We start from the raw sequence: 23876 nt of genomic DNA on the forward strand, positions 1-23876 counted from the left end.
GATTGGCCCGCCTTACCACGACCTTGTGGTTTGCCTTTTCCTTTGCCTTTTCCGGTTTGTCCATCGCCCTTCGTGTTGCTTGAGCCTTCGCCACCGTCACGCCTTCCTTTGCTACTTGGGGCCTCCCAATCTGCGCGCGAGTACATGAGTTGGTCATTACCTCCTCCTTTTCCTTTCCGACAGCCACGAGCATTCTCTTCCCATGTCTGCAATCGTCCGATCGCCTTTGTTATGGTCATGTCGTCGATGTCGTAAAGCTTCTCGAGCGTGCCGATGATGTACGTGAATTTATCAGTCACTGAACTGAAAAACTTCTCCATGATCTCGGTCTCATCGAGCTTTGCACCAAGCGCGCGGATCTCTCCCACCAAAGTAGTAAGACGCATGGCGTAGTCATTCACCGATTCAGTTTCCTCCATCTGCAACTTGTGAAATTGGCGCTTCAGCACTTGTGCCCGTGCCTTGGTGACGCGATCTTCTCCGATCCTCATCTCATTGAGTGTGTTCCACGCCTCTCTTGCCGTCTCGAACTCCGCCAATGTCATCAGCACGGAATTCGGCACAGACTGGGCTATGGCGGCCATGGCACCTTTGTCGCGCTCCTCGTCGACGTCGTCGTCCGTGATGGCCTCCCACACTCGAAGGGATCGAAGAATAATCTTCATCTTCACCGCCCACACGCCGCAGTTGGCGTCGCTGAGCATCGGGTACTGGATGGGGATGTTGCGATGCGCCTGGACGTTGGCGCCGCTCGTTCCTCCACCACTGGTTGCTGACTTGACGCCCTTCTTCACCTTGTCGCCGTTCTTGTTCGCCTTGGCACCGCCGCTGCCGGACTCGACCGACTCAGCGTCGCTGTCCGTCATCGTAGATCGTAGATCGTCGAGGCTCTGATACCAAATGTTGGTTTTTGAACCGTAGAACAAAACTACCCAGGAGTTACACAAACGTACGTGCAAGCTAGCAAGCAGCTGGATGAATTCCTAGCAAAGCTAGCTAAGCTAGCGATCGTACGTATCCGGCGGATCGCAGCGATTCGTAACTCAACGAGAAACCTATCGATGTAGTATTGCTAGAGGCTCGTCTGGAGCCTGGTAAACTTCTGTATTGCTTTGATCTGATCTGGTACAAAAACTACACAGGGGTACGTATATATATTGCTAAACTAGGCCTACTACTAATCCTACTTGGTTTGCAATACTAACCAAATTAGGACACACGTGTACGTTTAGACTACAACTAGGTTAATTACTACAGGCTTGTACAGAAATAGGTCATGCTTCTAGAATAAGCTAGGTAGAGGGCACCTTATTTCCACAGCCAGCCATAAGCCCTAAAAGAATGGCCCTTAATCAGTTAGCACACGGGAGGAATTCTCTAACTTTGATTAGTTCAGATCATAGCCAGTCAGCATTGCCGAGTGGTTCCATCCGTTGATGTTCATTCAATCAGCCAAAATTACCGGCAGGTGTTGTCCATAGATGTGCATCCAAAGGAGCCTTGGTGAGTTTATGCCCTCCTAGTTTCTAGTTACTTGGTGTGCGCATCTGTGTTTTGATTCCTCAGTGTGAAGTGCAGGCTATTGACGACCAACCAAATGGGCACTCTTTGCATTTGGAACTACCAGAAGAAGGTATGTGAGGCAGGACCCCATGACCAATATCTGTAGGAATGTATTTGTTTGGTTTAGTCCCACATCGGTTGTGGAAAGAAGCAGATCACGACTTATAACGACGGGATGTCCCTCCTATCAGGATAGGGCCTAAGGCCTCTCATAAATCTCGCTCATTGTTGGTAGGATGCAGGGGAGGGCCCAGGAATTAACAACTGTGTATTCAATTTTGAAAAATATATATATTTGATAGTCTATGGCCTTCCTTTTGGGCGTATATCCAATTCTAGAAGCATATTATACTAGTTTTGAACTATATAAAAGATACCACATAATATAATATACTCATAAATATTGATCATAACTTGGTATTCTTCAGAGTACAGAAGTAAAACATTGTTCAACATATCATGAAAACATCTAAAATATATAGAGGATATAAAATAGTAAATGATAAAAACTTGCAAATTACAGGATAACTTTGCGATCCTTGATGCCTTGAAAATGTGTGATGATGTCCTCATCCTTAACATGCAAGAAGAAATCCCTTTCAACAAATGTGACCAAGCAATCATTCAAGTACTTTTGCCCCATCTTGCTTCTTAGCTTGTTTTTTATATAGTTCATTGATGAAAAGAACCTCTCAACACCGGCTGTTGCAACAGGAAGAACTAGCACCAATTTGAGAAGTTTGTAAACAATATTATACAAAAGATTCCTCCCTGTTTTAACAAGCATCATAGATAACTCTGCTAGACTTCTCAAGTTTGTGAAATTTTAATCATTCTTCACATCACTAATATAGAGATTCAATTGAAAAGGAAGTTGGTGCATTTCTTCAAATTCAAAATCACGAGGATAGAATCCAGCAAGCTTAACCAAGTCATCACTATTAAAAGAAGAAAATGACTTGGCTGGACTAAATGATGCCATGCATCTAAGTAGGTGTGTGTTTACCTCATCAAACCTGTTATTAAGCTCCCGAAGTTTCCTATCAATGACACCCAAAAACATATCAGCATGAAACCGGTGGTAATTCATGGCATTTTTGCAGAACGCTCTCTGTATAGGCTTGTACTTCCCATCCATGTCAACACATGTGACATTGTGCTTCCCACAAAAAGAAGTGACATTTTCAAGGAATTCTTTCCATCCAGCATCTTCTCTTAGAACTTGTAGTTGTACCTTTGTGAACTCAAGAAGATCAATTGCATTTACAATATCTTGATCCCTGTTTTGCAAATCATTGCTCAAGTCATTTGTGTATCCAAATATTTCATTCATCAAGTGCAGCATGAAAATAAACTCGAATGATTTAAATACTTCCAACATAGTTTGAGCTCCTAAAGCCTCTGCCCCATTACTTTCTTTCCCAAGCCTAAAGAGAACTTTCCTCATTGAAGGATACAAATACATAACATGCATTACCGTTTTGTAGTGAGATCCCCATCGTGTATCACCAGGCCTTGCTAGGCCCATCTCTTGATTCAAACCTTGGCCAGCTTCAATTTCACCTAGTTTCAATGCTTCAATCATATACTCAGACTGGGCTACACGAAGCATACAGATCTTTTTACATGACATCCCAAGAACATTCAACAAATATGCAAGGTGGCCAAAGAAAAGAGAGCACTACAGAAGGGATGCAATTAGCAATTATACTTCAGTTCAACTTGCAGTCGTGGCTTTGAACCTGAATCAATGAGATATATTGTTGCTGTCGCAGGCTCGCAGCCTTGCACGGTAGGGAGCGAGGGATTCGTCGCGGCGCCGCGGCGGCGGACCTGCAGACTGCGGTTCGTCTAGCTTCTGGTCGATCAATCGATCTACTTTTTCGGCCATGATGTACGTGTGCGTCGTTGCGATGCATTCGTGGGTGGCTGGGCTGGGTAGCTATGGGCCAAGTACGTGTGCGCCCGTCCGTGAGGATTGAGGAGCCTATGTTTTGGGCTTAATTGATTAACTAGCACCGGTAGCGTACCAGTTTCGCTTTTTTATACATAACAATATATATACCTATTTTTTGTTAACATTAATGGGTATTCAAGTGAATTCCCTTGAATTGAGGTGGGCCCGCCCCTGGTAGGATGGAAATGCTAGCTGCTGTTAGCAGGCCCATGGTGATCAATGTGTGAGGGGGAGATTATTGGGTTTAGTCCCACATCAGTTGTGGGGGAAGAAAGAACACGACTTAGAGTGCAGGTGTCCCCTCCTAACATGCTAGTTTTTTAGGGGGAGAGGGCCTGAGGCCTCTTATAAGTCGGTGTTGCTCTCAACTGATCCTGGTGACGCACGTGGGTCGGAAACGCTGGTGTTAGCGGATCCAGTATTGCATAACGGTATTTTTGTTGTACTTTTGTTTGTGGTTTTTATATCATTGTTGAGTTTTCTTTGTACCAGACTAGCAAATGAGCCCATGCATTGTAACGGATGAAAAAAATACTCACTAATCCAATAACCATGAGTTCATAGGTCCATGTACTTTATTTTAACACATGGCATCCCATTTGTGTTTCTATGTATCCTTCTTTCCACTTTCGTGGACACTAGCCTTAGTGTTCACACCAACACAACACGTTCTAATGTTGTCAATCTTAAGACGCCTCCCTCAGCATATAATGATAAATCTATTTTTTCTGTGAAGTTTCGATGAAGGCATGCATGCATGGTTATAAATATTTTTTTTCCCATCTTGGATGCTGGAGTGTTTATTTTTAATTTAGATCGGCACCGGTATGAAAGAAAGACTAATCATGCACTATTGATTAAAATTTCATCATAAATAATAAAAAAAAATGGTTAACACGTAAAATAATATCATATTCAGATTCTAAATATTTTACGAATTAAATTTCATATATAACATGTTACATTTGAAGTTATGTTAAAAAGATATGGATTTTAAAAGAATCGATTCAGATGTACTGCGGGTTGATTACCAGAATCCTGGTAATCAACCCGCACTACATCTGAATCGATTTTGTACTACCATCGGGCATAGCTTCCTGAATTCGGCTTCTCGGAGCCCAAACGTTCGGGACAATTTCATCCGTGGAGTTTGTGAAGCTCGGAGCTGGAAGACTTCGGAATATTGCCCTAAATAGCCATGTTTCTTTTGTGCAGGAAACGTTGAACTCCTTGGAAGTTACTCCAGGAGAACCAGGCAAGCTTTCTGACTTTTATATCCACATTTCTCTGCTCATGAAATTTATTTGATTTACAGAAAAAAAAGGCTTATAGCCGACCGATTTTTTTTTAAAAGGAGGCGTTGCCCCGGCCTCTGCATCGACTGATGCATGCAGCCATTTTATTGATAACGCAAAATGGTCCGAGACAAAACTATAAGGTAGTCTGAGAAAAGAGAAAAAAAAGACAAAAGAAATTACACGGTGATCAGACCACCGAAAAGCCGACTACAACCCACAGATAAGCTGGCTAGGGACCAATCCTATTAGCATGCCGCCATCCATATCGGTTGAAGATAACCTGAGCTACCATCTTCCATCGGACACACCCAGTAACCAAAGGCTCCCTGGTTTCCACAGGAGTGAGTAAGGACCACGTGCGGATCAATCCGGTAGCCCTGAAGATGACCTGCAAAAAGTTAATGTGATGTAATCTGTTAAAAACTAGATCATTTCTGCAGTTCCATATCGCCCACAACAAGGCACAAGTTCCAACCCGAATTAGTTTGGCAAAAAGTACATTAACCCCGTTTAGCCACGTCCCAAATAACATGCGAATGCTAGTAGGTGGGGTAATGTTAAAAGCAATTTGTAGTGAGCGCCATACTAATTTCGCCATAGGACAATCCAGAAAGAGGTGTTTAATCGACTCATTCGTTTGACAGAAGCTACATCTTTTATTTCCTTTCCAGTTTCTTTTAGCCAAGTTATCCTTAGTTAAAACAACTCCCTTGTGAACAAACCACATGAAGATTTTTATCTTAAGGGGAACCTTGACCTTCCAAATATGTATGGACTTTGGAATGGACGACGTATTAATAATATGGTTGTACATTGATTTCACTGAAAAAATACCATTGGTGGTCAGCCTCCAACGAATGCTGTCGGGAAAATCAGACAGGGAAATATCCATCAGTCTTCTGACTAGCTGTAACCAACTTACCCATCTATTTCCGATCAAGGCTCTGCGAAATTGGATATTAAGAGGAGTATGCCGCAGTACTGCCGCAACGGAAGTCTGTTTTCGTTGTGCAATATGATAAAGTTGCGGATACTGTAAAGCCAAAGGCTGCGGTCCTAACCAAGTATCTTCCCAAAATCTAGTACTTTCACCGTTCCCAACGACGAATCTAGTTCTGTTGAAGAAAGCAGCCTTTGTCCTCATTAGACCCTTCCAAAAGGGGGAATCACCCGGTCGCGCAGTGACTTGGGCTAGGGTTTTGTACTGTAGATATTTGTTCTTTAGAATTTGACCCCACATCCCTTGTGATTCGACAGACAATCTGAATAACCACTTGCTAAGCAGACATCTGTTCTTGGCCTCGAGATTTTCAATTCCCAAACCCCCCTGATCCTTGGGTCTACAAATAATATCCCATCTAGCAAGTCTATATTTAGTCTTGACCTCATCACTCTGCCAGAAAAATCGAGATCGATAAAAATCCAACCTTTTCCTCACCCCAACCGGCACTAGGAAAAAGGACAGGAGAAACATTGGCATACTTGTCAACACTGAGTTGACAAGAACTAAACGTCCTCCGTAGGATAGAAGCTTGCCCTTCCAGCAACTTAGCTTCTTCTCAAAACGATCCTCGATACATCTCCACTCCTTTATGGTCAACTTTCGGTGATGAATGGGGATACCTAAATATGAAAACGGTAGCATGCCACCCTTACATCCAAAAAGTTGGTAATACGTGACTTGTTCAGCTTGTGCATCCCCAAAGCAGAAAAGCTCACTTTTGTGAAAGTTAATCTTCAACCCAGATAGTTGTTCAAATAAACATAATATGAGCTTCAAATTTTTGGCCTTATTGAGATCATGTTCCATGAAAAGGATCGTGTCGTCCGCATATTGTAGGATCGAGACACCCCCATCAACTAGATGCGGTACTAGTCCCCCTACTAAATCTTTGTCATTAGCCCTCCTGATCATCAGCGCCAGCATATCCGCTACTATGTTAAATAAAATAGTAGACATAGGATCTCCTTGCCTAAGCCCCTTAAGCGTCTGAAAGAAATGATCCACATCATCATTTACTTTAACACCGACGCTTTCTTTTTTTATAAAACAATCCACATGCTTTCGCCAAATATCACCAAACCCTTTCATACGTAGAGTTTGTTGCAGGAAAGACCATTTAACTTTGTCGTATGCCTTTTCGAAATCCACCTTGAATATAACTCCATTCAGTTTTTTGGAATGTAGTTCATGCAGAATCTCATGCAAAACGACAACCCCTTCAAGAATATTCCTACCCGGCATAAACGCTGTCTGCGAAGATTGCACAACCGAATGTGCCATCTTAGTTAGCCTATCCGTTCCCACCTTTGTGAAAATTTTAAAGCTGACATTGAGCAGGCATATAGGACGAAATTGTTCAATTCTGGAGGCACCCTCTTTCTTCGGTAATAGCGTAATCGTACCGAAATTAAGATGGAAAAGTTGCAGGTGACGAGAGTACAAATCATTGAACATAGACATAAGATCCGCCTTAATAATATGCCAGCAACGTTTATAAAACTCAGCCGGAAACCCGTCTGGACCAGGAGCTTTACCACATTTCATACCCTCAATTGCCTGTAACACCTCTTTCTCTAGGAATGGTGCAGATAGACTCTCGTTGTCGGCTTGTCCAACTTGAGGAATATCCGCAATCTGATGCTCGTCCATAGACACAAAGCTATGATCTGGAGCACCAAACAACCGTTTATAGTAATTTGTGATGTAAAGTTTAAGGTTCTCATGCCCTACTACGGTACCCTCATCTTGCTCGAGTTGTATGATTCTCTTTTTCCTATGTTTGTCATTTGCAATCAAATGGAAAAACTTTGTGTTATTGTCCCCCTGGACAAGTGCCCTAACCTTGGCTCTGACAACCCATTTCATTTCCTCTTCCCTTAGCAGCACATGCACCCTTTGTTCGGCCTCATATTTTGACGACCTTTCATGTTCATCTAACATGACGGTCTCAGCCTTACGATCTAGGGCATCTATAAAGTGAAGCAGTTGGTCTTGCTCCTCTTTATACTGTCCAGACACATTCTTAGCCCAACCTCTCAGGAATTGTCTAAGATGTCGGATTTTGCGTTGCCACATGTCGACACTTGATGTCCCATCCGTATGTTTACTCCACTCTCTAGCAATAATGTCTAAAAATCCCTCACGAGAGAACCAACTGGCCTCAAATGAGAAGGCATCTTTTTTTCCTTTGTGTGTGGCATTTCGAGAATTTAACAATAGTGGAGTATGGTCAGATATAGCCCTCTGCATGGCACTAACTGTGACTAGAGGGAACTTCTGCTCCCAGTCAACATTAGTCAGTACTCTATCCTGTTTTTCGAAAGTCTGGTTAGGTAAGGAATTTGCCCAAGTAAATTTCCTACCGGAAAGTTCAATCTCCCGCAGATTCAGACTCTCTATGATCGTATTAAACAAAAAGGGCCATCTACCATCAAAATTATCATTGCTTTTCTCATCAGGTCGCCTAATGATATTGAAATCACCACCCACCACCAGTGGTAGATTTTCATCGCAGATTCTAACCAGATCAGCCAAGAAAGCAGGTTTGAGCTCCGTTTGAGCGGCACCATAGACCGCAACTAGTGCCCACTGAAACTCATCTTCCTTGTTTCTAATTCTAAATTTTACTGTGAAGTCACCTAATATTACTTCACACACTTGCAGTGTATTGCAACGAACCCCGAGTAGGATCCCTCCGGACCTTCCTCTTGGAGGGAGACAATGCCATTGAAAATCCACTCCTCCAGAAATGGAGTTAAGAAAGTGCGATGTAAAGTTATCCCGCCCCGTCTCCATCAACGCGATGAAGTCAAGACTATGCTGTAACGTTGATTCTGCAAGGAACCTAATTTTAGCCAAGTCTCTAAGACCTCTGCTATTCCAAAAAATTCCTTTCATATTTCATCATAAATTTTTTTTGCAGTCTTGAATCTAGCACTCCTACGAACAGCCGATACTGGATAAACTCTTCGTTTCGAATTGCGCCTTGGTTTATCCGAAGCATACTCCTGGTCCATATAACCATGAATATCTTTGGCCGTATCATTAAGATGGGTAGAAGATACGTGCGAATCATCGAACGCTGCTTGCGTCTGTCTAATTTCCTCTTCACGTAGTAAGTTTTGACATATTAAATTCACTTCCCCCATATCCGATATCTCCTTATCATTCATAGGTCTAACTGCCACTAAGTTTCGAATAATATCCAATGCCCTATCGACTTTCAAGTCTAATAAGTCATTAATAGATTTTGAAACTTGTTGACTAGTATCTCCCAAAGACACCCCCACTGCCTTAGCATTATCTAAAATCTCTTGCGTAGTGAAATGAAGAATAGAATGTTCAGTATTAAAATTCATACCTGTTGAATTATGAACCTCCTTCATTTTGGCCATACGCATCGCCCGACCAATCTGCAGGTCATCCGCATCTGGCTGTGACTGTACCCGATGACTGGCGCGTCTATCCGGCCCCATCGAATTGGTAACACCTCCAAAAGCTATGACTTCCTCAACCGAGATCGATCCAGACTCTGGTGCAGTGACCGTAGGAATATGCTCCGAACCAGCCATGGGCAATGGACCCTCCACCGAGACGGCAACCACCTCCGAATTGTGGTCGGAGTTAGCAGCAGAAAGGACATAACCTGTCTGGTCTACCCGATCGCTAACTAACACGTCGGCGCAAACTTCCTGTACAGTCACTGTAGTAGGCCGATTGGCTGCCTTATGCATGTGGCTATCCCTAGCGATCACCTCGGCATACGTATCCAGCACGTCAACCTGAGCATGCATATTCTCCTCGTGGGCCTGACTGTCATGCAGTTGATCAGCACACGGAACGAACCCTGCGTGGGCGTCTCCTGCGCTGACAAACCCCTCGCCGCCATCAACCTGAGCAACCCCATCATGGTCCATTCGATCCTCAGAAACAACACCCTGTGCTGGCTGCTCTGCTGATGCACCAGTAGAAAACTGCAGTAGCCCCGCCAGGGCCGCATCTTCAGGCGAGAGAAGCGAAGCCTCCTGGCCGAGCGAGACGTTGGTAGTGTCTGCATGCATCCGCATGCGCTGCGACATGCCATCCACCAGCGGCTGACAGTCGGGGTATACGAGCCCATCTGCCTTGCTTCCCTCCATACCAGCATAAGCAGATCCAGCGCCAGTCAACCCCTGCACCGAAGAAAGAGTAGTCGACGAAGCCTTAGCCCCCACCAAATATTCTTCGAGTGACAAAGGTTCCAGCGCCGATTTAGACTGCACACTTCCAATATAAGTCCTAGGCTTCTGTCCCAAGAATCTCGGCAAACTAGAGTCATTTGATCCCGCACGAGATCCAATTTTTGCCGGCGCGGAAGATGGTTCAAAAGCACCGAAACGCAATTCCTTATGCAGATCAGAGTTTGTTGGGCCCAAATCAGCGCCCATAGTAGTCTGATTTTGCTGCGTATTAGATGTCTGCTTAGGGAAACTATTAGGCCCTGTGTCATTTGACCCATCTGCATTATCTTTGGACCCACTGGCATCATCGCCATCAGTCATATGAGTGTCTTTATCTGTATCAGGGACATCAAAAAGTGTAGGACTCTCAATCTCTAGCTGAAGAGTGTACCTCAACCCTTCAAAGGTCCAAATAACCTCATCTGGAACTAGTTCAATATCAAGAACACTCACCAGCATTCTGGCAACACCTTTGGCTCTAGTATATATCATATCCACCTCCTCAGTCTTACCAATAAGCGAGCCCAAACTCCATGTCACCTGAAAATCATTGGTCGCTCTAGATGGAGCTCCTGCAAAATGCACCCAAATCTGGGGTAAAGGTCTCCCCTTCGGCTCTTCGCATTTTCATGCATCAAACTCAAGCACTATGCTCGTACTAGCAACCCTGCACATCCCAAACTTCAGCAGTCGGGCTAGATCTTCCTTTGTAGGAAAAACAACCGTGTAAACATTACCCGCTATCAAAACCGGTTCCCATCTGAAGGTTGGAGAGACTAGCTCCTTAAGCTGCTGCACTAACTGCTCCACAGTGAGCGCCCCCCTAGTCACCGTAACTGTACCCGTGAAGCCAGCGTCAGGGGCATGAAAATTTGCCATAGCAGCTGGTGACTCAAAGAACATCAAGTCTTGACTAGAGACACCATAAATAGTAACGACTGGCAGAGACCCAGTCGTAAGAGGACACTTAGCAACCCCATGCGTAAGCTTCAAGTAGTATACACATAACTCTGCCTTACATTCCGAGACAAAGTGACCTGTCTCACTGCAACGGTAACATACCATTTTCTCTTTCTTTCGTGCCCATTTAGAAGGTCTCTCTGGCCCATCTCCCTTGGCGTTCACCAAGCTTTGATCAGCCATAGACGAATCCGTCACCTCCTTTACTTTTTCCGTATTGTCGACTAAGGTAGAAGCAATAGGGTCTACTGGCTGGACGGGAGCTTCAACAGGAGGTCTAGGCTTCCTACCACCTCCTCTGCCAATCCAATTCTGCCTAAAACCTCCTCTTTTCGGATGCAAGGTCCAGAAGGACCCGGGACAAACCGCCCCGGTGGTGCATTGAATCCGTTTCCTGCATTCCCATCGTTATTCCAAGCATTCCCTCTCCCACCTCTAGCAGATGCACCCCCTCTATGATGCACTTCGCCATAACCGGCAGAACCATCATCCCCCCATCGACTGCGCGAATGATATGAGTTTGCGCTAGTTTGCTCCCTGGCCTGACCTGCTGCTCCATTAGGCAACCTGCCGGCATGCGCCGGTACACGAGCGTTCCCCGGCTGAGCAGCTACCGTCGCAGTCGCCGCCTTTCCTAGCTGTGCATCAGCCGTCGCCGTTGGCTTTGCCACAGACGGGTTCCCCTGACCCGCCTGTTGCCCCGACGGGCGATGGAAGGGCGCTTGCTTTGAGCCCCGAGCCGCCATAGAAAGAGAAGCCGGCGCAGGAACTCTAAGCGCTCTGCCTGGCCCCAGCAAAGGGAATCCAGGGTTTGATCTACGAACCCTAGTTCGTGAGGGAGTAGGACATGGTGCGAGATGGGTTTCTTCAGAAACACCGCCGCTCGTGATCAAGAGAATCGGTCTGCTGAGATCAGGTGTATCCTGGGCCATATACCCCGACGACACCGAGTCCAGATCGGCCTGATCTTGCGTAGCTGGTAAGTCCTGGGCCATATACCCGGGCATAGTTGTTTTAGTCGATCTCGCATCAGGCCCAACAGCCGTTATCGCGTTCAAAAAATCATCCCTAAACTTGCGCACAGCTTCCACGGCCGGCGCCCCAGAATCCCGCTCAGAATCCGAGAATAACGCGGATGGCCGAAGAACACTGGGAACATGACGTTTGTTCTTGGGTTTCTTGATCCAACAATCTGGTTTAATGAAATCTGAAAGAGAAATAGGGTTACGAACTACCTTAGGGATCGGCCCCTTCCAAGGCTTCCGCGGAGGAGGCTCCTTCTTCCTCGCCAGGATGGGATCGTGACGAAGCTTGCACTCCTGGAGCACCTCCATGGACGGGGAAGGCGTAGACGGTGAAGGAGCTGCCGACGCCTCCGCAGCTGCCGGCTCCTCCGTTCGCATCTCACCATGTTCGTTCTGCAGCTCCTCATCCTGCTCGGCGAGGCACCAAAAATGACCACCAAATCGAACAGGAGGCGAAAACTTACATACCGAGTTAGGATCCCGGATCTCGTCGTCTGCAGAACTGCGGGCGATCCTGTCATCTGTCTTGTGACTGATCTCCCCGATCGTGGCGACAATGCCACCAATCGCCAGTCCCATCCCCGCCTCATCGCCGCTATGCGTAGGCCTATCTCGGCGCGACTACTCATCAACAAACTTGTTTTCCTTTTAATTTCTTGTTGCAGTATTTCTCGATTTACTTTTACCCCTTTAAATAAAGTTAAAGGCGGGAGCACTACTTAGCTTCATGAATTAACTTCCTTTGCACATGAACCTCTGTTAAAAATTATAACTATATATTTTCAATTGTAGTATATTCCGCAAAATTTATCGAACCAAAGCATTGGTTCGTGACTGGGGATGGCGATGGATACATTCATGTGTACAGTTATGATACAATGAAAGAAGCCATGAACTTCAAAGCTCATGAGAATACCATCATGTCTTTGGCTCTGCATTCGAGTTTTTCTTTCGTGCTATCAGCATCTGACGATCACCTGATCAAGCTTTGGGACTGGGACAAGCGCTGGGAATGTATGCGGACATTTAGTGGACACTATGACAGAGTCACACAAGTGATGTTTGACCCGCGGTCGAGTAATGAGTTTCTAAGTGCTTCCATGGATGGCAGTGTCAAGGTTTTCTTTTCTCTTATATGAATTCAGTACCCAAATATCCACATGGTTTTCAGTTGAACATGTGTTACTTTTACGTTACATTGCTTACAATTTACAGCGCTGGTACCTCTACTATGGTAATTGCGACAACACGTTTGTAGACAAATCAGGTGGCCTCCTATGTCTTCACTACATCAGAGATAGGCAAGTTTACTATGATGGGAGATTACTGGTTGCTGGCTCTTCGGATGGTGTTGCAAAGGTATTACACATCCATATTGCTTCTTCGGTGCGACAATAAAACTCTACTTCTGTCATCAAGGGGTACTGATTGGTTGTTCAATAAGGTCTGGGATGAGCTTGAGGGAGAATGTGTTGGTACGCTTGAAGGACATACAAACTGTCTCACTGCTCTTTGTTGGCACCCCAAACATGAAGTATTAGTAACAGGTTCCCTTGATGGGACCGTACAAATCTGGAAGCAAACTAGCACTAGATACAGGTACTGCTCTTTTATATACTATTATGGTCACTGACCCTTAGGTGCTCAATTTTCTTTTGGTGGTTGGAATGGTATAAATGTAAAGTACATGGCTTTTCGTAAATTGTTTGTTTGTTTTGGTGCTACCTCGCAGATCATAGCTCATCTAGTAGGTTTTTCCTTTGTGATTTCAAAATATACAAGTAGACACTACCAAACTTAAACACTCGTGTCAGTGACTAATAATCACGACTACACTTTTGGAAGACCGTCTCACACCAAGAGGTGGTTCCTATTTAAGTAGCTGTTTGTTTGACGGATAGATAATTTTCAAATGTCATTTCATCTGTCATACTACATATTGCCCAAATTTAGATTATTTTATACATTTACACTTTTGGAAGACCGTCTCACACCAAGAGGTGGTTCCTATTTAAGTAGCTCTTTTTTTGACGGCCAGATAATTTTCAAATGTCATTTCATCTGTCATACTACATATTGCCCAAATTTAGATCATTTTATACATTTACAGAGTCTTTCAGATGACACTTTGACTACCAATTCATTTGAAAATATGTTGTTTGAAAAAGTCGACTACACAATAATAAAGTATATCTCAACATAAATCCAGTGATAAAATTAAGTATAGTTAATTTTGGTATTTTTATTGAAAATCGTTGCACAAATCTACAAATACTTGACTTTCTTGGTTTGAAAGACGCCTTGTTTCTATTATACAAATTCCATCGACTGTGTCCATATATTGGACAAAAATATTGCACAAAAAGATGGGAAATAAAACCTAGCAAAAATAGGCTGCCATCCCTTCTTGCACGAAAATCTTACCGTCTAAATTAAAAGGAACTGTATTCCTTTTCAATTTCCATTCATGAGTTTCTACCTCTTTCTAGACACTTTTCCAAATTATGCATATTTAGTCTTGTATTAGCAAGGTTCCGTTAGGAGATGAGTTAGCCTTGTAGGGCATAGTGCGCTAGGTTTGATGGTTTGTTGGAAATAGTGAAGTAATAGATACAACTTTTCAACTTGTATGGGGTGCTTCATTAGATACTACAACATATGCTTAATATGCACCGGCTTGATTTTGTTGCTAGATGCACCGGCTTGATTTTGTTGCTAGATGAGATGAAGAGTACTGCTAGAGATGGATTTGGAGTAATATCTATGTTGTGAGTGCATTTATTGTGCAACAAATACTAATTTACAGTTAACTAATTTTAATAATTTAGCAAAGAAATAGATTTTTAAAGATGTATTGTTCCGGGATACTGCGCAACAAAGTAGTACAAGACTGCAGGTTCTCAGGATTGAGACAATATGGTACACATAATTGCCTAGTTGATTTGAGTTTGGAACTGACTAATTATATTTATGGTTTTCTTGACACTTTTCTTAGAAGTTGACAGTGGTCTTTATATTGTACAGACTTGAGAACATAATACGCCTTAACCTCGGTGCAGTTACTGCTCTTGCATACATACCGGAAGCAAGGTAATGAAATGTTCTATTGTCGGCCCTTAGTTTAATTACTTACTAGAAACATTCTTACTGCTAAGTTTTAGTACGTAATGAACAAAAATGAGATCAAATATACATAATGCACACAATAATGATTAGTCGCCAGCGTTAAGTGAATAGTTCTTCATGTGTCGATGCATGTTTATTTTATATATTAATTATCCGGTTTCCTCCCATCTAACTAGCATGAATGCGGTTCTGTACACAGGTCTCAGACGGTTCCGTATACCAAGTTGTGGCACTTTCTAAAGGAGGCTTTTAACGAATTTATTAATTGTTGTCTCGGATCAGAAAGTTCCAAACACCCATCCATGTCCTTCGTACAGAGGTGAGAAGTTCGATCCAGATTTTTAAGAAAAAGTCATGTCGATCAATTGCATATACATTTTCAACAAGAAGAATATATTAATATCATGAAGATATCAATTACATCTGATTTTTGTACCAACAAGATGTCCGAAGACAAGAAAGATACACACAACCAAAAAAATAGAACAAAAAAAACCTGCCACGGTGAACAATCACTAGCAGCAGCGGCACTCAAACCATCATCAAATACAACACTCGGAATACAAAAGAGGTTCTCAAAAGCAACGTCTCCAACAAGGAAACAATGCACAAGCGTTGTCGTAGCCCGATCGAAGATCTTGGGCTTTCACCTTGGAGAAAGACCGAGTTCACCAAAAAACAATGCCTTTCACAAGGTCATTGCCAGGTACAACCAATAAAGGCCATACCTTGGGTTTTCACCCTGGGAATCGGGACTCGGTACTTGAGGAGCGCCACCAAAAATGCAGTTCTCCCATGCTGTCATCCCCACTAACCAAGGCCACTGAAACAAGTCACCATACACCAGGCACACAATCTTCCTCGCATCCAACATATTCTTTCATCAAAACTTGAAGACCTTCAATCATAGCCGCCATGACTTTTTGCACCTTTGTTAATGCCTTAAGAATCTTAACTTAGACATGTTTCATGACACCAAAAAAAGAGCGAAGCTTTGCGTCACGTCCTTTTAATGTCGTGTTGGCTGATAATAATAGTGTGTTCGACCGAAGCTTTTCCTATGTAAATATCCAAGGGCGATATACACCAATCTATAAAGATCTCCGACACAAAAGACCGGAACTCGTCAGGTGCCAGATCCAAGAGGTCAACATCCGGTAAAAACAAGATTTGGCGGAAGAAGAATGTTAGGGCCACCACCAACGCCATCAGCAACGGCCGCCAGCAGACGGAGCAGCAGCGTTCAGCCAAGGCCGCCTCGGCCCGCACCACCTATCGGCCTGATCTAGCCGTCACGACCGGGCATGCCCCTCCCACGCCGTCGGCCGGTCAGCAGCAAGCCAGCCAACGAGGGGAGCCTGCCAGAGGAAGCTGCGGAGCCTATCAATTTCATACATAGGTAGGTGCCCCGGTTATGACCCTAAATAGAAAAGGTTCCAACTTAATTCCAAGAGAGGAACAAAAGGTCGTCAATACTTACAACAAAAGTTACATGCGGTTCTTCAATTTTTCATCCAGAACTGTACAATTCGAATCTTGGTTTCCTACGATTCTTCACATTTCTTTTTCTGACGTGGGTTCTTCACGTTTTTGTCCAAAGTGGCATATGAGGGAGGTGGTCGAAGCTAGATCATGCGCGAGTCCCGACGGGAATGGGCCGATGTTATCCATTGGGACATTGGTCGAGCCCATAATTTCAAGGCCGATGGGTCTACTGGGTCAGCTTCATAAGAAAATTGGGTCAAGGGATCCTGTCACCATCAGCCCACTGGGACAAGCAAGTCGACTCAATTTTAGTTGCCCAAGATTGTAGTCTGTCATTACAATGCACATGCCTTTGCAAGGTTGTTATCTTTGTGTTTATTAGTACAAATGCCCGTGCATTGCAACGGACGAAAAAATCGCAATACCTGCTACGCATATCAAGTGATGAATCTTGAAAGAAAATAAAGGGGGTTCAAAGTTAAATATGTGTATAAAAAGTCAAAATCTCCTCAATTCTTTGGTCCAAATAAGGTCAAATGTTTTATAGAATAATAGTATTTTTTTTCTTTTCCATTTTTTGGAGGAGGGCTCGAGCCTATCGAAGCCGTGCTAGATTCGCCATTGGACGTGCCATTACTCACCATTTCTTATATCCATTGTGATAAATGTGGTCATAAGTTTAAATTAATTATCACTTTTTGAAGCATGAATTGTGGACATGAAGATATCATCGTGATATCCTTCATTTGATGGAAGAGTAGTAGTGCATGGATTAGTATGATTAATCACTTGTCTTTGGAAAAACTGTGTGTTGCAACTTGTGAAAACAAATATATCAGATGTTCCTTCTCACAGTAAGTATGACTCGAGACCTCCACAAGCCCATATAATTATAAAACACATCCATTTGTATTGCCACTTATTATTGCCCTTGCCGTCCATGGCCTTGGAGGCATTCTGCATGGCTAAGCTTAGCCGCTCGATCGACCTTATCGGAGTGTGTACCTCGTTCGCTGGTCGACTCCGTCAGCGTATTATCCCTACGAGCTCTTTCTCAAACCTCCCATGCAAGTCTTGATGGCTCCTAATGGTTGTTTCAAATACTAAGTAATTAGAATCTAAATTATGTTGCATTTATTTCTGATTTTGAGTGCCTGTTATCAATATGAATTTAAAATTAATGTTAATTTTTTTTAAATGTGATCATTTCGTACATTAGATATTTATAGTATGGTACATAAGAAAAATACAGACTTTTAGTTACAAAATTGTGTAAGAGACAAAGTATAATTTAAACTAATTATCGATCATAAATTCCCAATTATTGTAAGGTCGACATTATAAAAAAAACTCAGAGCTTTGACAAAATAATGATGAAACTGCGTACCTAAAAGGCAACTTTCGGAACCAAATATACTATCTAATAGACGTTTTAGTGCAAGGCGTAAGAGCAACTACAACCGGATCCCTCAAACTACTCCTCATACACCCACGTAGGACGTGACCCCATCTTGGACCACATTTTTCTTTTTTTTTACTCATTCTTTTCTTTATCTATCTTCCTCTCCACCAATCACGTGCAAGTGACTGGACATATGAGAAAGAAAATGAGGAGTATAGCTCCGCGGGCGGACAAATAGGAGGGCGCGTCCGCGGATGTTTAGGGGGTCATATTTGCTATGTCTGGTTGTAGATGCTCCAAGCGAGATAGAAGGCCTACGGACACCGGTTATGCCAGTTGTGTTATTCCCACGTTTGCCACCCAACCTCCTGTTGGATAGTTTATCCATCTGCTCCATCTTTCCACTTCCGGAGTTAACTCTTTGTTCGGTTCCCCTCGATTGCTTGTTGACTTCTGAAGTTCTAACATGAGATTGCTTGTTGACTGAAGTTCTAACACGGGAAGATCGCCTATGTATAAAAATTGATAAGATTTGGGTGGAAAGGAGTGAGGTGGGACTATTATTCCGGGAGAAACGTTGTTTTGCAAAACAATCAGACAGGTTGGGTTCGCACCCTTTCAAATCATCCTTTTTTGTTGAAAAATATGTGGACCAGCCCAGTTCAGCCCATCCGAGAGTTAGGATACAGAGCGACCACGGACCAAAATGAATGAAATTACGGAAGCAAGAAGTGCGTTGCACCAGGTGTAAAAGAGACACAACCTGCTTCATGTGCCATTATGCACCATTTTTTAATCCAATTTTGATAATCATTGATAATAAGGTTAAATTACTCAAGCAGCAACCTTGCACCCATACTTACACAAATCAACAACCTCCAGGGGCCGGAGCCGAGCCAAACTATAGTTCTCCTTTCAGTTTTTGCACAACTTGCTAAAAAAATCACTAACTACATTTTAACCACGGTTGATATGAGTAATAAGAGTCATACAAAGAGACTTCAAATGCTTGATCTCCGCCACCAAAGAAGCATACACATACCTGTTTGTGTCCCTTCCATTCAGAATATTCACCGCTGAAAATGAGTCCATCTCGATGCAAGCTGGTAGTTCCGTTCGCTGTATAGCAATAGATAACCCCTTCAAGTTCGGTCGTGAAGAAGCCAACATACCATTCTTCATCGATGGAAGATTAGTTTTGCATAGAACAATTGTTTTTCTTTTGTTTTTCTGAAAACAGAGATAATTCCTTATTTTTAGTAAAAATTATCATTTTCATAAAAACTGGAACGCATTAGCTTCCACCCACTCATATGATGCATGCAGCCAGAATATATATTTCTTCTTATTCCATCCACAAGACATAATAATGTTACCAAGATAGCTTGTCAGGCAGGCAACACAGATACATTGACACGACAAAAAACAGTAACTATGTTCATAACTTGTGAGTTATATTCTAAGTAAAATATAGATGACGAAGAATCAAAGCTTCTATGCATATTCCTGACAAAAAGAAGAAATAACAGTAAGCTTCATGTAAAAATCAATTACGCTGCAGTAATAGAAATAGAAGTTACGAAAGGCTGACCAGTTATTCCTGCCCACTAAGCAAATCTGTAGCACTATTAACCATAAGCATTGCATTTGCATACGGCTAAACTTGACATATATATACCACCGTGCGTCCAAACCTATTTCAGCAAGGAAAGAACAATTCTTTTAGTTTTACTTGATTTTTATTAGCAAGTAAAATTGTTGGAAGTGTAGGATGCCGGATTTACATGGACCATATAAACCACAGTAAGCTGATGTTTGCTATTAGTATAAATTTGACTGTCCCATATCTGGATTGCAAGAATTTTCATGAGCTTACTTGAGTACAATGTCGCTGGTCCTTCTTCTTGGTAGAAACCAGATGTGGTCTTGTTGCTGGAGCTGGATTATGCACCGGGACATTCCGTTGTTGGATGCTCTCACCGGATTGGCACAACACTTGTATGGCCTCATGACAATAGCACTCGTCGTTGAGCTTGGAGCATCATACCATGCTTATATCAAAATCCCCAAAACGACCTGACCATGAATTTCAAAATATGTTCCGAGGGGAAATTAGATAAGAAGAATGCAGTATTGTGTTAATTACTTCCTTGCATCAATTGAAATTGCTAACTGTTGCAGCTAGTTTCACAAAGGAAATAAGATGGCAAAATAATACAAAGTTTCCATCCTATAATCATAAGTTAACTTGGCACCTGCTACTACCTTAAAACTGTATTGTGGCTGGAGTAACATAGAAACTAGCGTGGACGGACCAATATGTAGCATAACTGCAGAAAACAAAAAATTCTAAGGACTAAGGACAAATTGAGATTGCTCGATCTGGAGGCCTATATCGTAGGTTCTTACAGTAGAGACACATTAAGATCTTTATCGTACTGTTGCTTCTCTTGGAGGACGCCAACCTTCAAAAAAGATGTGTTTAATGGCTCACAGATCTCGGAATAATGGATCTGCCGCTGGGCCCTGTCAGGTCGCCGCCGGTCGGTACTTTTGCTGCTCCTAGAGGATGCCGACCTTCACAAAAGATGTGTTCAATGGCTCATAGAGCTCGGAAGAACGGATCCCATCCCATCCAGCCGTCCCCAACCATCCCCCACGAGCACCATACCTCGCCTGCTCGTGACCAAGCACTGTAACGACGATAGAGAGGAGAACGCATCATACGTCGCCTCCTCGCGACCCAAGCGCTACCGGCCTTAGCTCCCGTCTTGGTCGATCCCCTCCTCCTCCTTCCTTCATGCGCCGCACCAAGAGGGGAGCGCTGCGCCCAAGTTAGTAGTCCATGTGCAAAAAATCTTCGATCACTAAACAACATACGTTGGGTTTTAGTGCCAAGTTAGTAGTCCATGTGCAAAAAATCTTCGATCACTAAACGACATACGTTGGGTTTTAGTCCACTCGAAAACTTGCTAAAAGAAGCAGGCATTTTCACCTCTCCTGTTGGTGCCGGATCACATATCAGGCTCCTACGATGATAGGTGTGGCTGTGTAGAGACCTACAAGCGAGTGTAGTTACATTCACGTCTCATATACTATAAATGGTAGTATGTTTATTATTTTATCATTTTGAGTATGCTCAGCATACTATATATAAGATTGTATTTGAAAAATTGCAAGTAAGTCCATGATATTTTATATATATATAATATGTTTGTATTTGTACGAAAAAGGAGATATCAAAAAATGATATAACCTAGGAAGTGATACACCACATACTATGTGTACACGCTCTCTTGTACTCTTTCTGTTTCTAAATAATTGTAGTTGGAGATAACTAGACTAGTTCTTCCAATTCTTCCCCAACTACAAGTATTTAGATACAGAGGAAGTATTATAGATAGTACCTAGAACGTTCGAAAGTCGTGTGGGTGTAACTATACCATGTCATATATTGCTATCTTATATACATATACCAAACTATTATATATCTTTATCATATTCAATAAAGTTTATTAATTATTCTAAGATATTGCAATACAAATTGTACAAACAAATACCATTGTGTCCATTAGTTTATGGAATATAACATTTTTACGTAGAAAAAATCAAATTATGAGCGAATAATATGAAGTACATGGATTCAGATGGAGTTATTTAATTTATGGAACTGACTTTATTGATGAGGTATATTAAAAATGTTAAAGAGGCATAACGGATCCATGTATGTGGTATATGAGGAGCATGTGTATAATTTATTTATTTGCATCTTCACTAGTTATAAATCACTTGTTTGCTTCGCAGTCCATGCCCCTTCTATTGATTTTTTTTTCTTCTGTTTTCTGTTGCAAAAGAAATTAACGACAACATTTTACTCACTGAATTGTGAAGGGTTGCCTTATCAATTTATTTTTAATTTTGCTGATACAAAATTATTAACGGCGGCGCACTGACTGGTTTATGCAGGGTTGTGGTTGGATGCGAGCAAGGAATAGCAATGGTGGAAATCGATTACCTGTGAAGATTCTAGTTGTGAGCAAAACACTTTGTATATAGAAAGTTATTTTAAGAACTTTAATTGATGCAAATTATTATTGTTGAGCCTTTCAGACGGTCGAATAGTGCAAGGCCGAGAACATTGAGAATCACATATAGTACCATATATTTGATTGGAACCAACAGAACCTTCTCATGTAGAGTTGCATGGCTAATTCTAGTGTGGGAAACTCAAAGTAAAGCATGTAGGGTATAACGTCACTGGCAAAAATAATACCTCAAAATTGTCACCAGTGAAATTTGGCACAAGTGTGCAGCCTGCAGGCAGCAAACCATATCCGACCCTGGCAGTGAAATTGCTGACGGTTTTCTTCTGATTCTCCATCCTGCAACGCTGAGATATTCTCATCAATTAACTGATCCACAAAAGAGTTGCAATGAGAGTCCTTGGTTGCATGCTTGTACTCTTCTCCCCCTTCTCTGTTAGTCCAAACATCTCACTGAACAAGTAATGTTTGTTGAGAGAGATCTGCTCTGATTGCTTAGGACAAGGTTAGCAAACCAAAATTACAACGTGGTCTTGGAGTGTTGTATATTGCTATACATAAATCATAATAAGGCACTGCTGATGAAAAACATTTACAAATTCTTGAACAATGAGGATGTGTTGTGGGTCAAGTTAATCTGGGAAAAATACTATCACCCAAACTTCCATACTGAAAGAAGGGAAGGTTCCTTCTGGTGGAAAGCACACTTGGGACTTTTCCCTGAATTCAAAAAAGCCAGCAAATGTGCAATGTCCTTAGGAAAATCAGCCTTATTTTGGAAGGACAACTCGGCTGGGGCACCTCTACAACAGATATTTCCTGACCTTCATTCATTTGCTCAGAAGAATACAATCTCTGTCACGGAGTTTTGTAGCTTGGAAAACATGGCAGCTCATTTCCTCATGCCTCTTTCTACTCAAGCCTTTCAACAGTTTAACCAACTGATAGATATCCTTCCAACTTTGGACAGTAAAGGTAAGGATATTTGGAGCTGCAATGAGATCCAAAACAAATACTGTTCTATGAGTATGTACAGCCATTTGAAGGGCAATGAGGAAGGGCATCCTATCTTCAAGGTAATCTGGAATAGTTCCAGTAGACTCAAGCACAAGATTTTCTTCTGGCTTGTGGTACATGCAGAATCAACACTATATCACTGCTTAAGAGAGAAGGTATGCAAATCAACAACATTTTATGCCCAACCTGCGATCAACATGCTGAAGAAACAGCTCTGCATCTTCTGTTAGACTGCAATTTTGCATAACAATGCCAGGACACATTGATTCCCCATAGGAAGAAAGGCACTTCTATATATGAAGAGACTATCCTAGCGGCAGAACATCTTCCCAAGCAATTCTCAACTGAGATCGTTATCCTCGGATGTGGGAACATTTGGAAACAAATAAATGGAACTATCTTGAGAGGAATTCCACACACACTTCAATCTTGGCGCTTTCATTTGAAACAAGATCTTCTTCTTTTGCAGCACAAATTAAAGGACAAGCACTCTTAGTGTTTCATATTTGGCTGCAAAATAACTTCTAACTAATTAGAATGTTTGATAGAGCTAGCATTGGATAGATGTCCTTGGTAATTTTTCTTTCTTTTGTTTTATTTGTACTTATTGGTTTTTATTAATGGAAAAATTATACCTAGAACGATTGTTCTACGGTTTCGGGTAAAAAACAACAACATGAGAAGAAGGTAATACCATTAGAGTGAACAAACACCACCAGGGAAAGTAAAAGGTGAAGCAAATTATGTGTGTCACCCACCTTTACTTTAGATTGGTAG

General features: G+C 42.5%; 1 protein-coding gene across 6 annotated transcripts in view; it reads left to right on the plus strand.

Annotated features, from left to right (window-relative positions):
• The window catches only part of LOC123442429, a 39449-nt gene extending 17231 nt beyond the window's left edge, over positions 1 to 22218 (plus strand). For 4 of the 6 annotated variants that reach the window (XM_045118473.1, XM_045118472.1, XM_045118476.1 and 1 more), the window contains 9 exons: positions 1397 to 1503; positions 1579 to 1633; positions 4736 to 4775; positions 12819 to 13144; positions 13242 to 13385; positions 13471 to 13625; positions 15051 to 15116; positions 15352 to 15471; positions 22006 to 22218. In XM_045118473.1, coding sequence (XP_044974408.1) covers positions 1397 to 1503; positions 1579 to 1633; positions 4736 to 4775; positions 12819 to 13144; positions 13242 to 13385; positions 13471 to 13625; positions 15051 to 15116; positions 15352 to 15471; positions 22006 to 22060 — 1068 coding nt within the window. In that variant the 3' untranslated portion in view covers positions 22061 to 22218. Of the gene's footprint in view, positions 1 to 1396; positions 1504 to 1578; positions 1634 to 4735; positions 4776 to 12818; positions 13145 to 13241; positions 13386 to 13470; positions 13626 to 15050; positions 15117 to 15351; positions 15472 to 16752; positions 17151 to 22005 lie in introns of those variants that run through there. The other 2 variants (XM_045118475.1, XM_045118477.1) reach the window with 2 other exon arrangements.
• Positions 22219 to 23876: the final 1658 nt, after the last annotated feature.

Source organism: Hordeum vulgare, chromosome 3H, assembly GCF_904849725.1.
Source record: "Hordeum vulgare subsp. vulgare chromosome 3H, MorexV3_pseudomolecules_assembly, whole genome shotgun sequence".
NCBI classification, from domain to species: Eukaryota; Viridiplantae; Streptophyta; class Magnoliopsida; order Poales; family Poaceae; genus Hordeum; species Hordeum vulgare.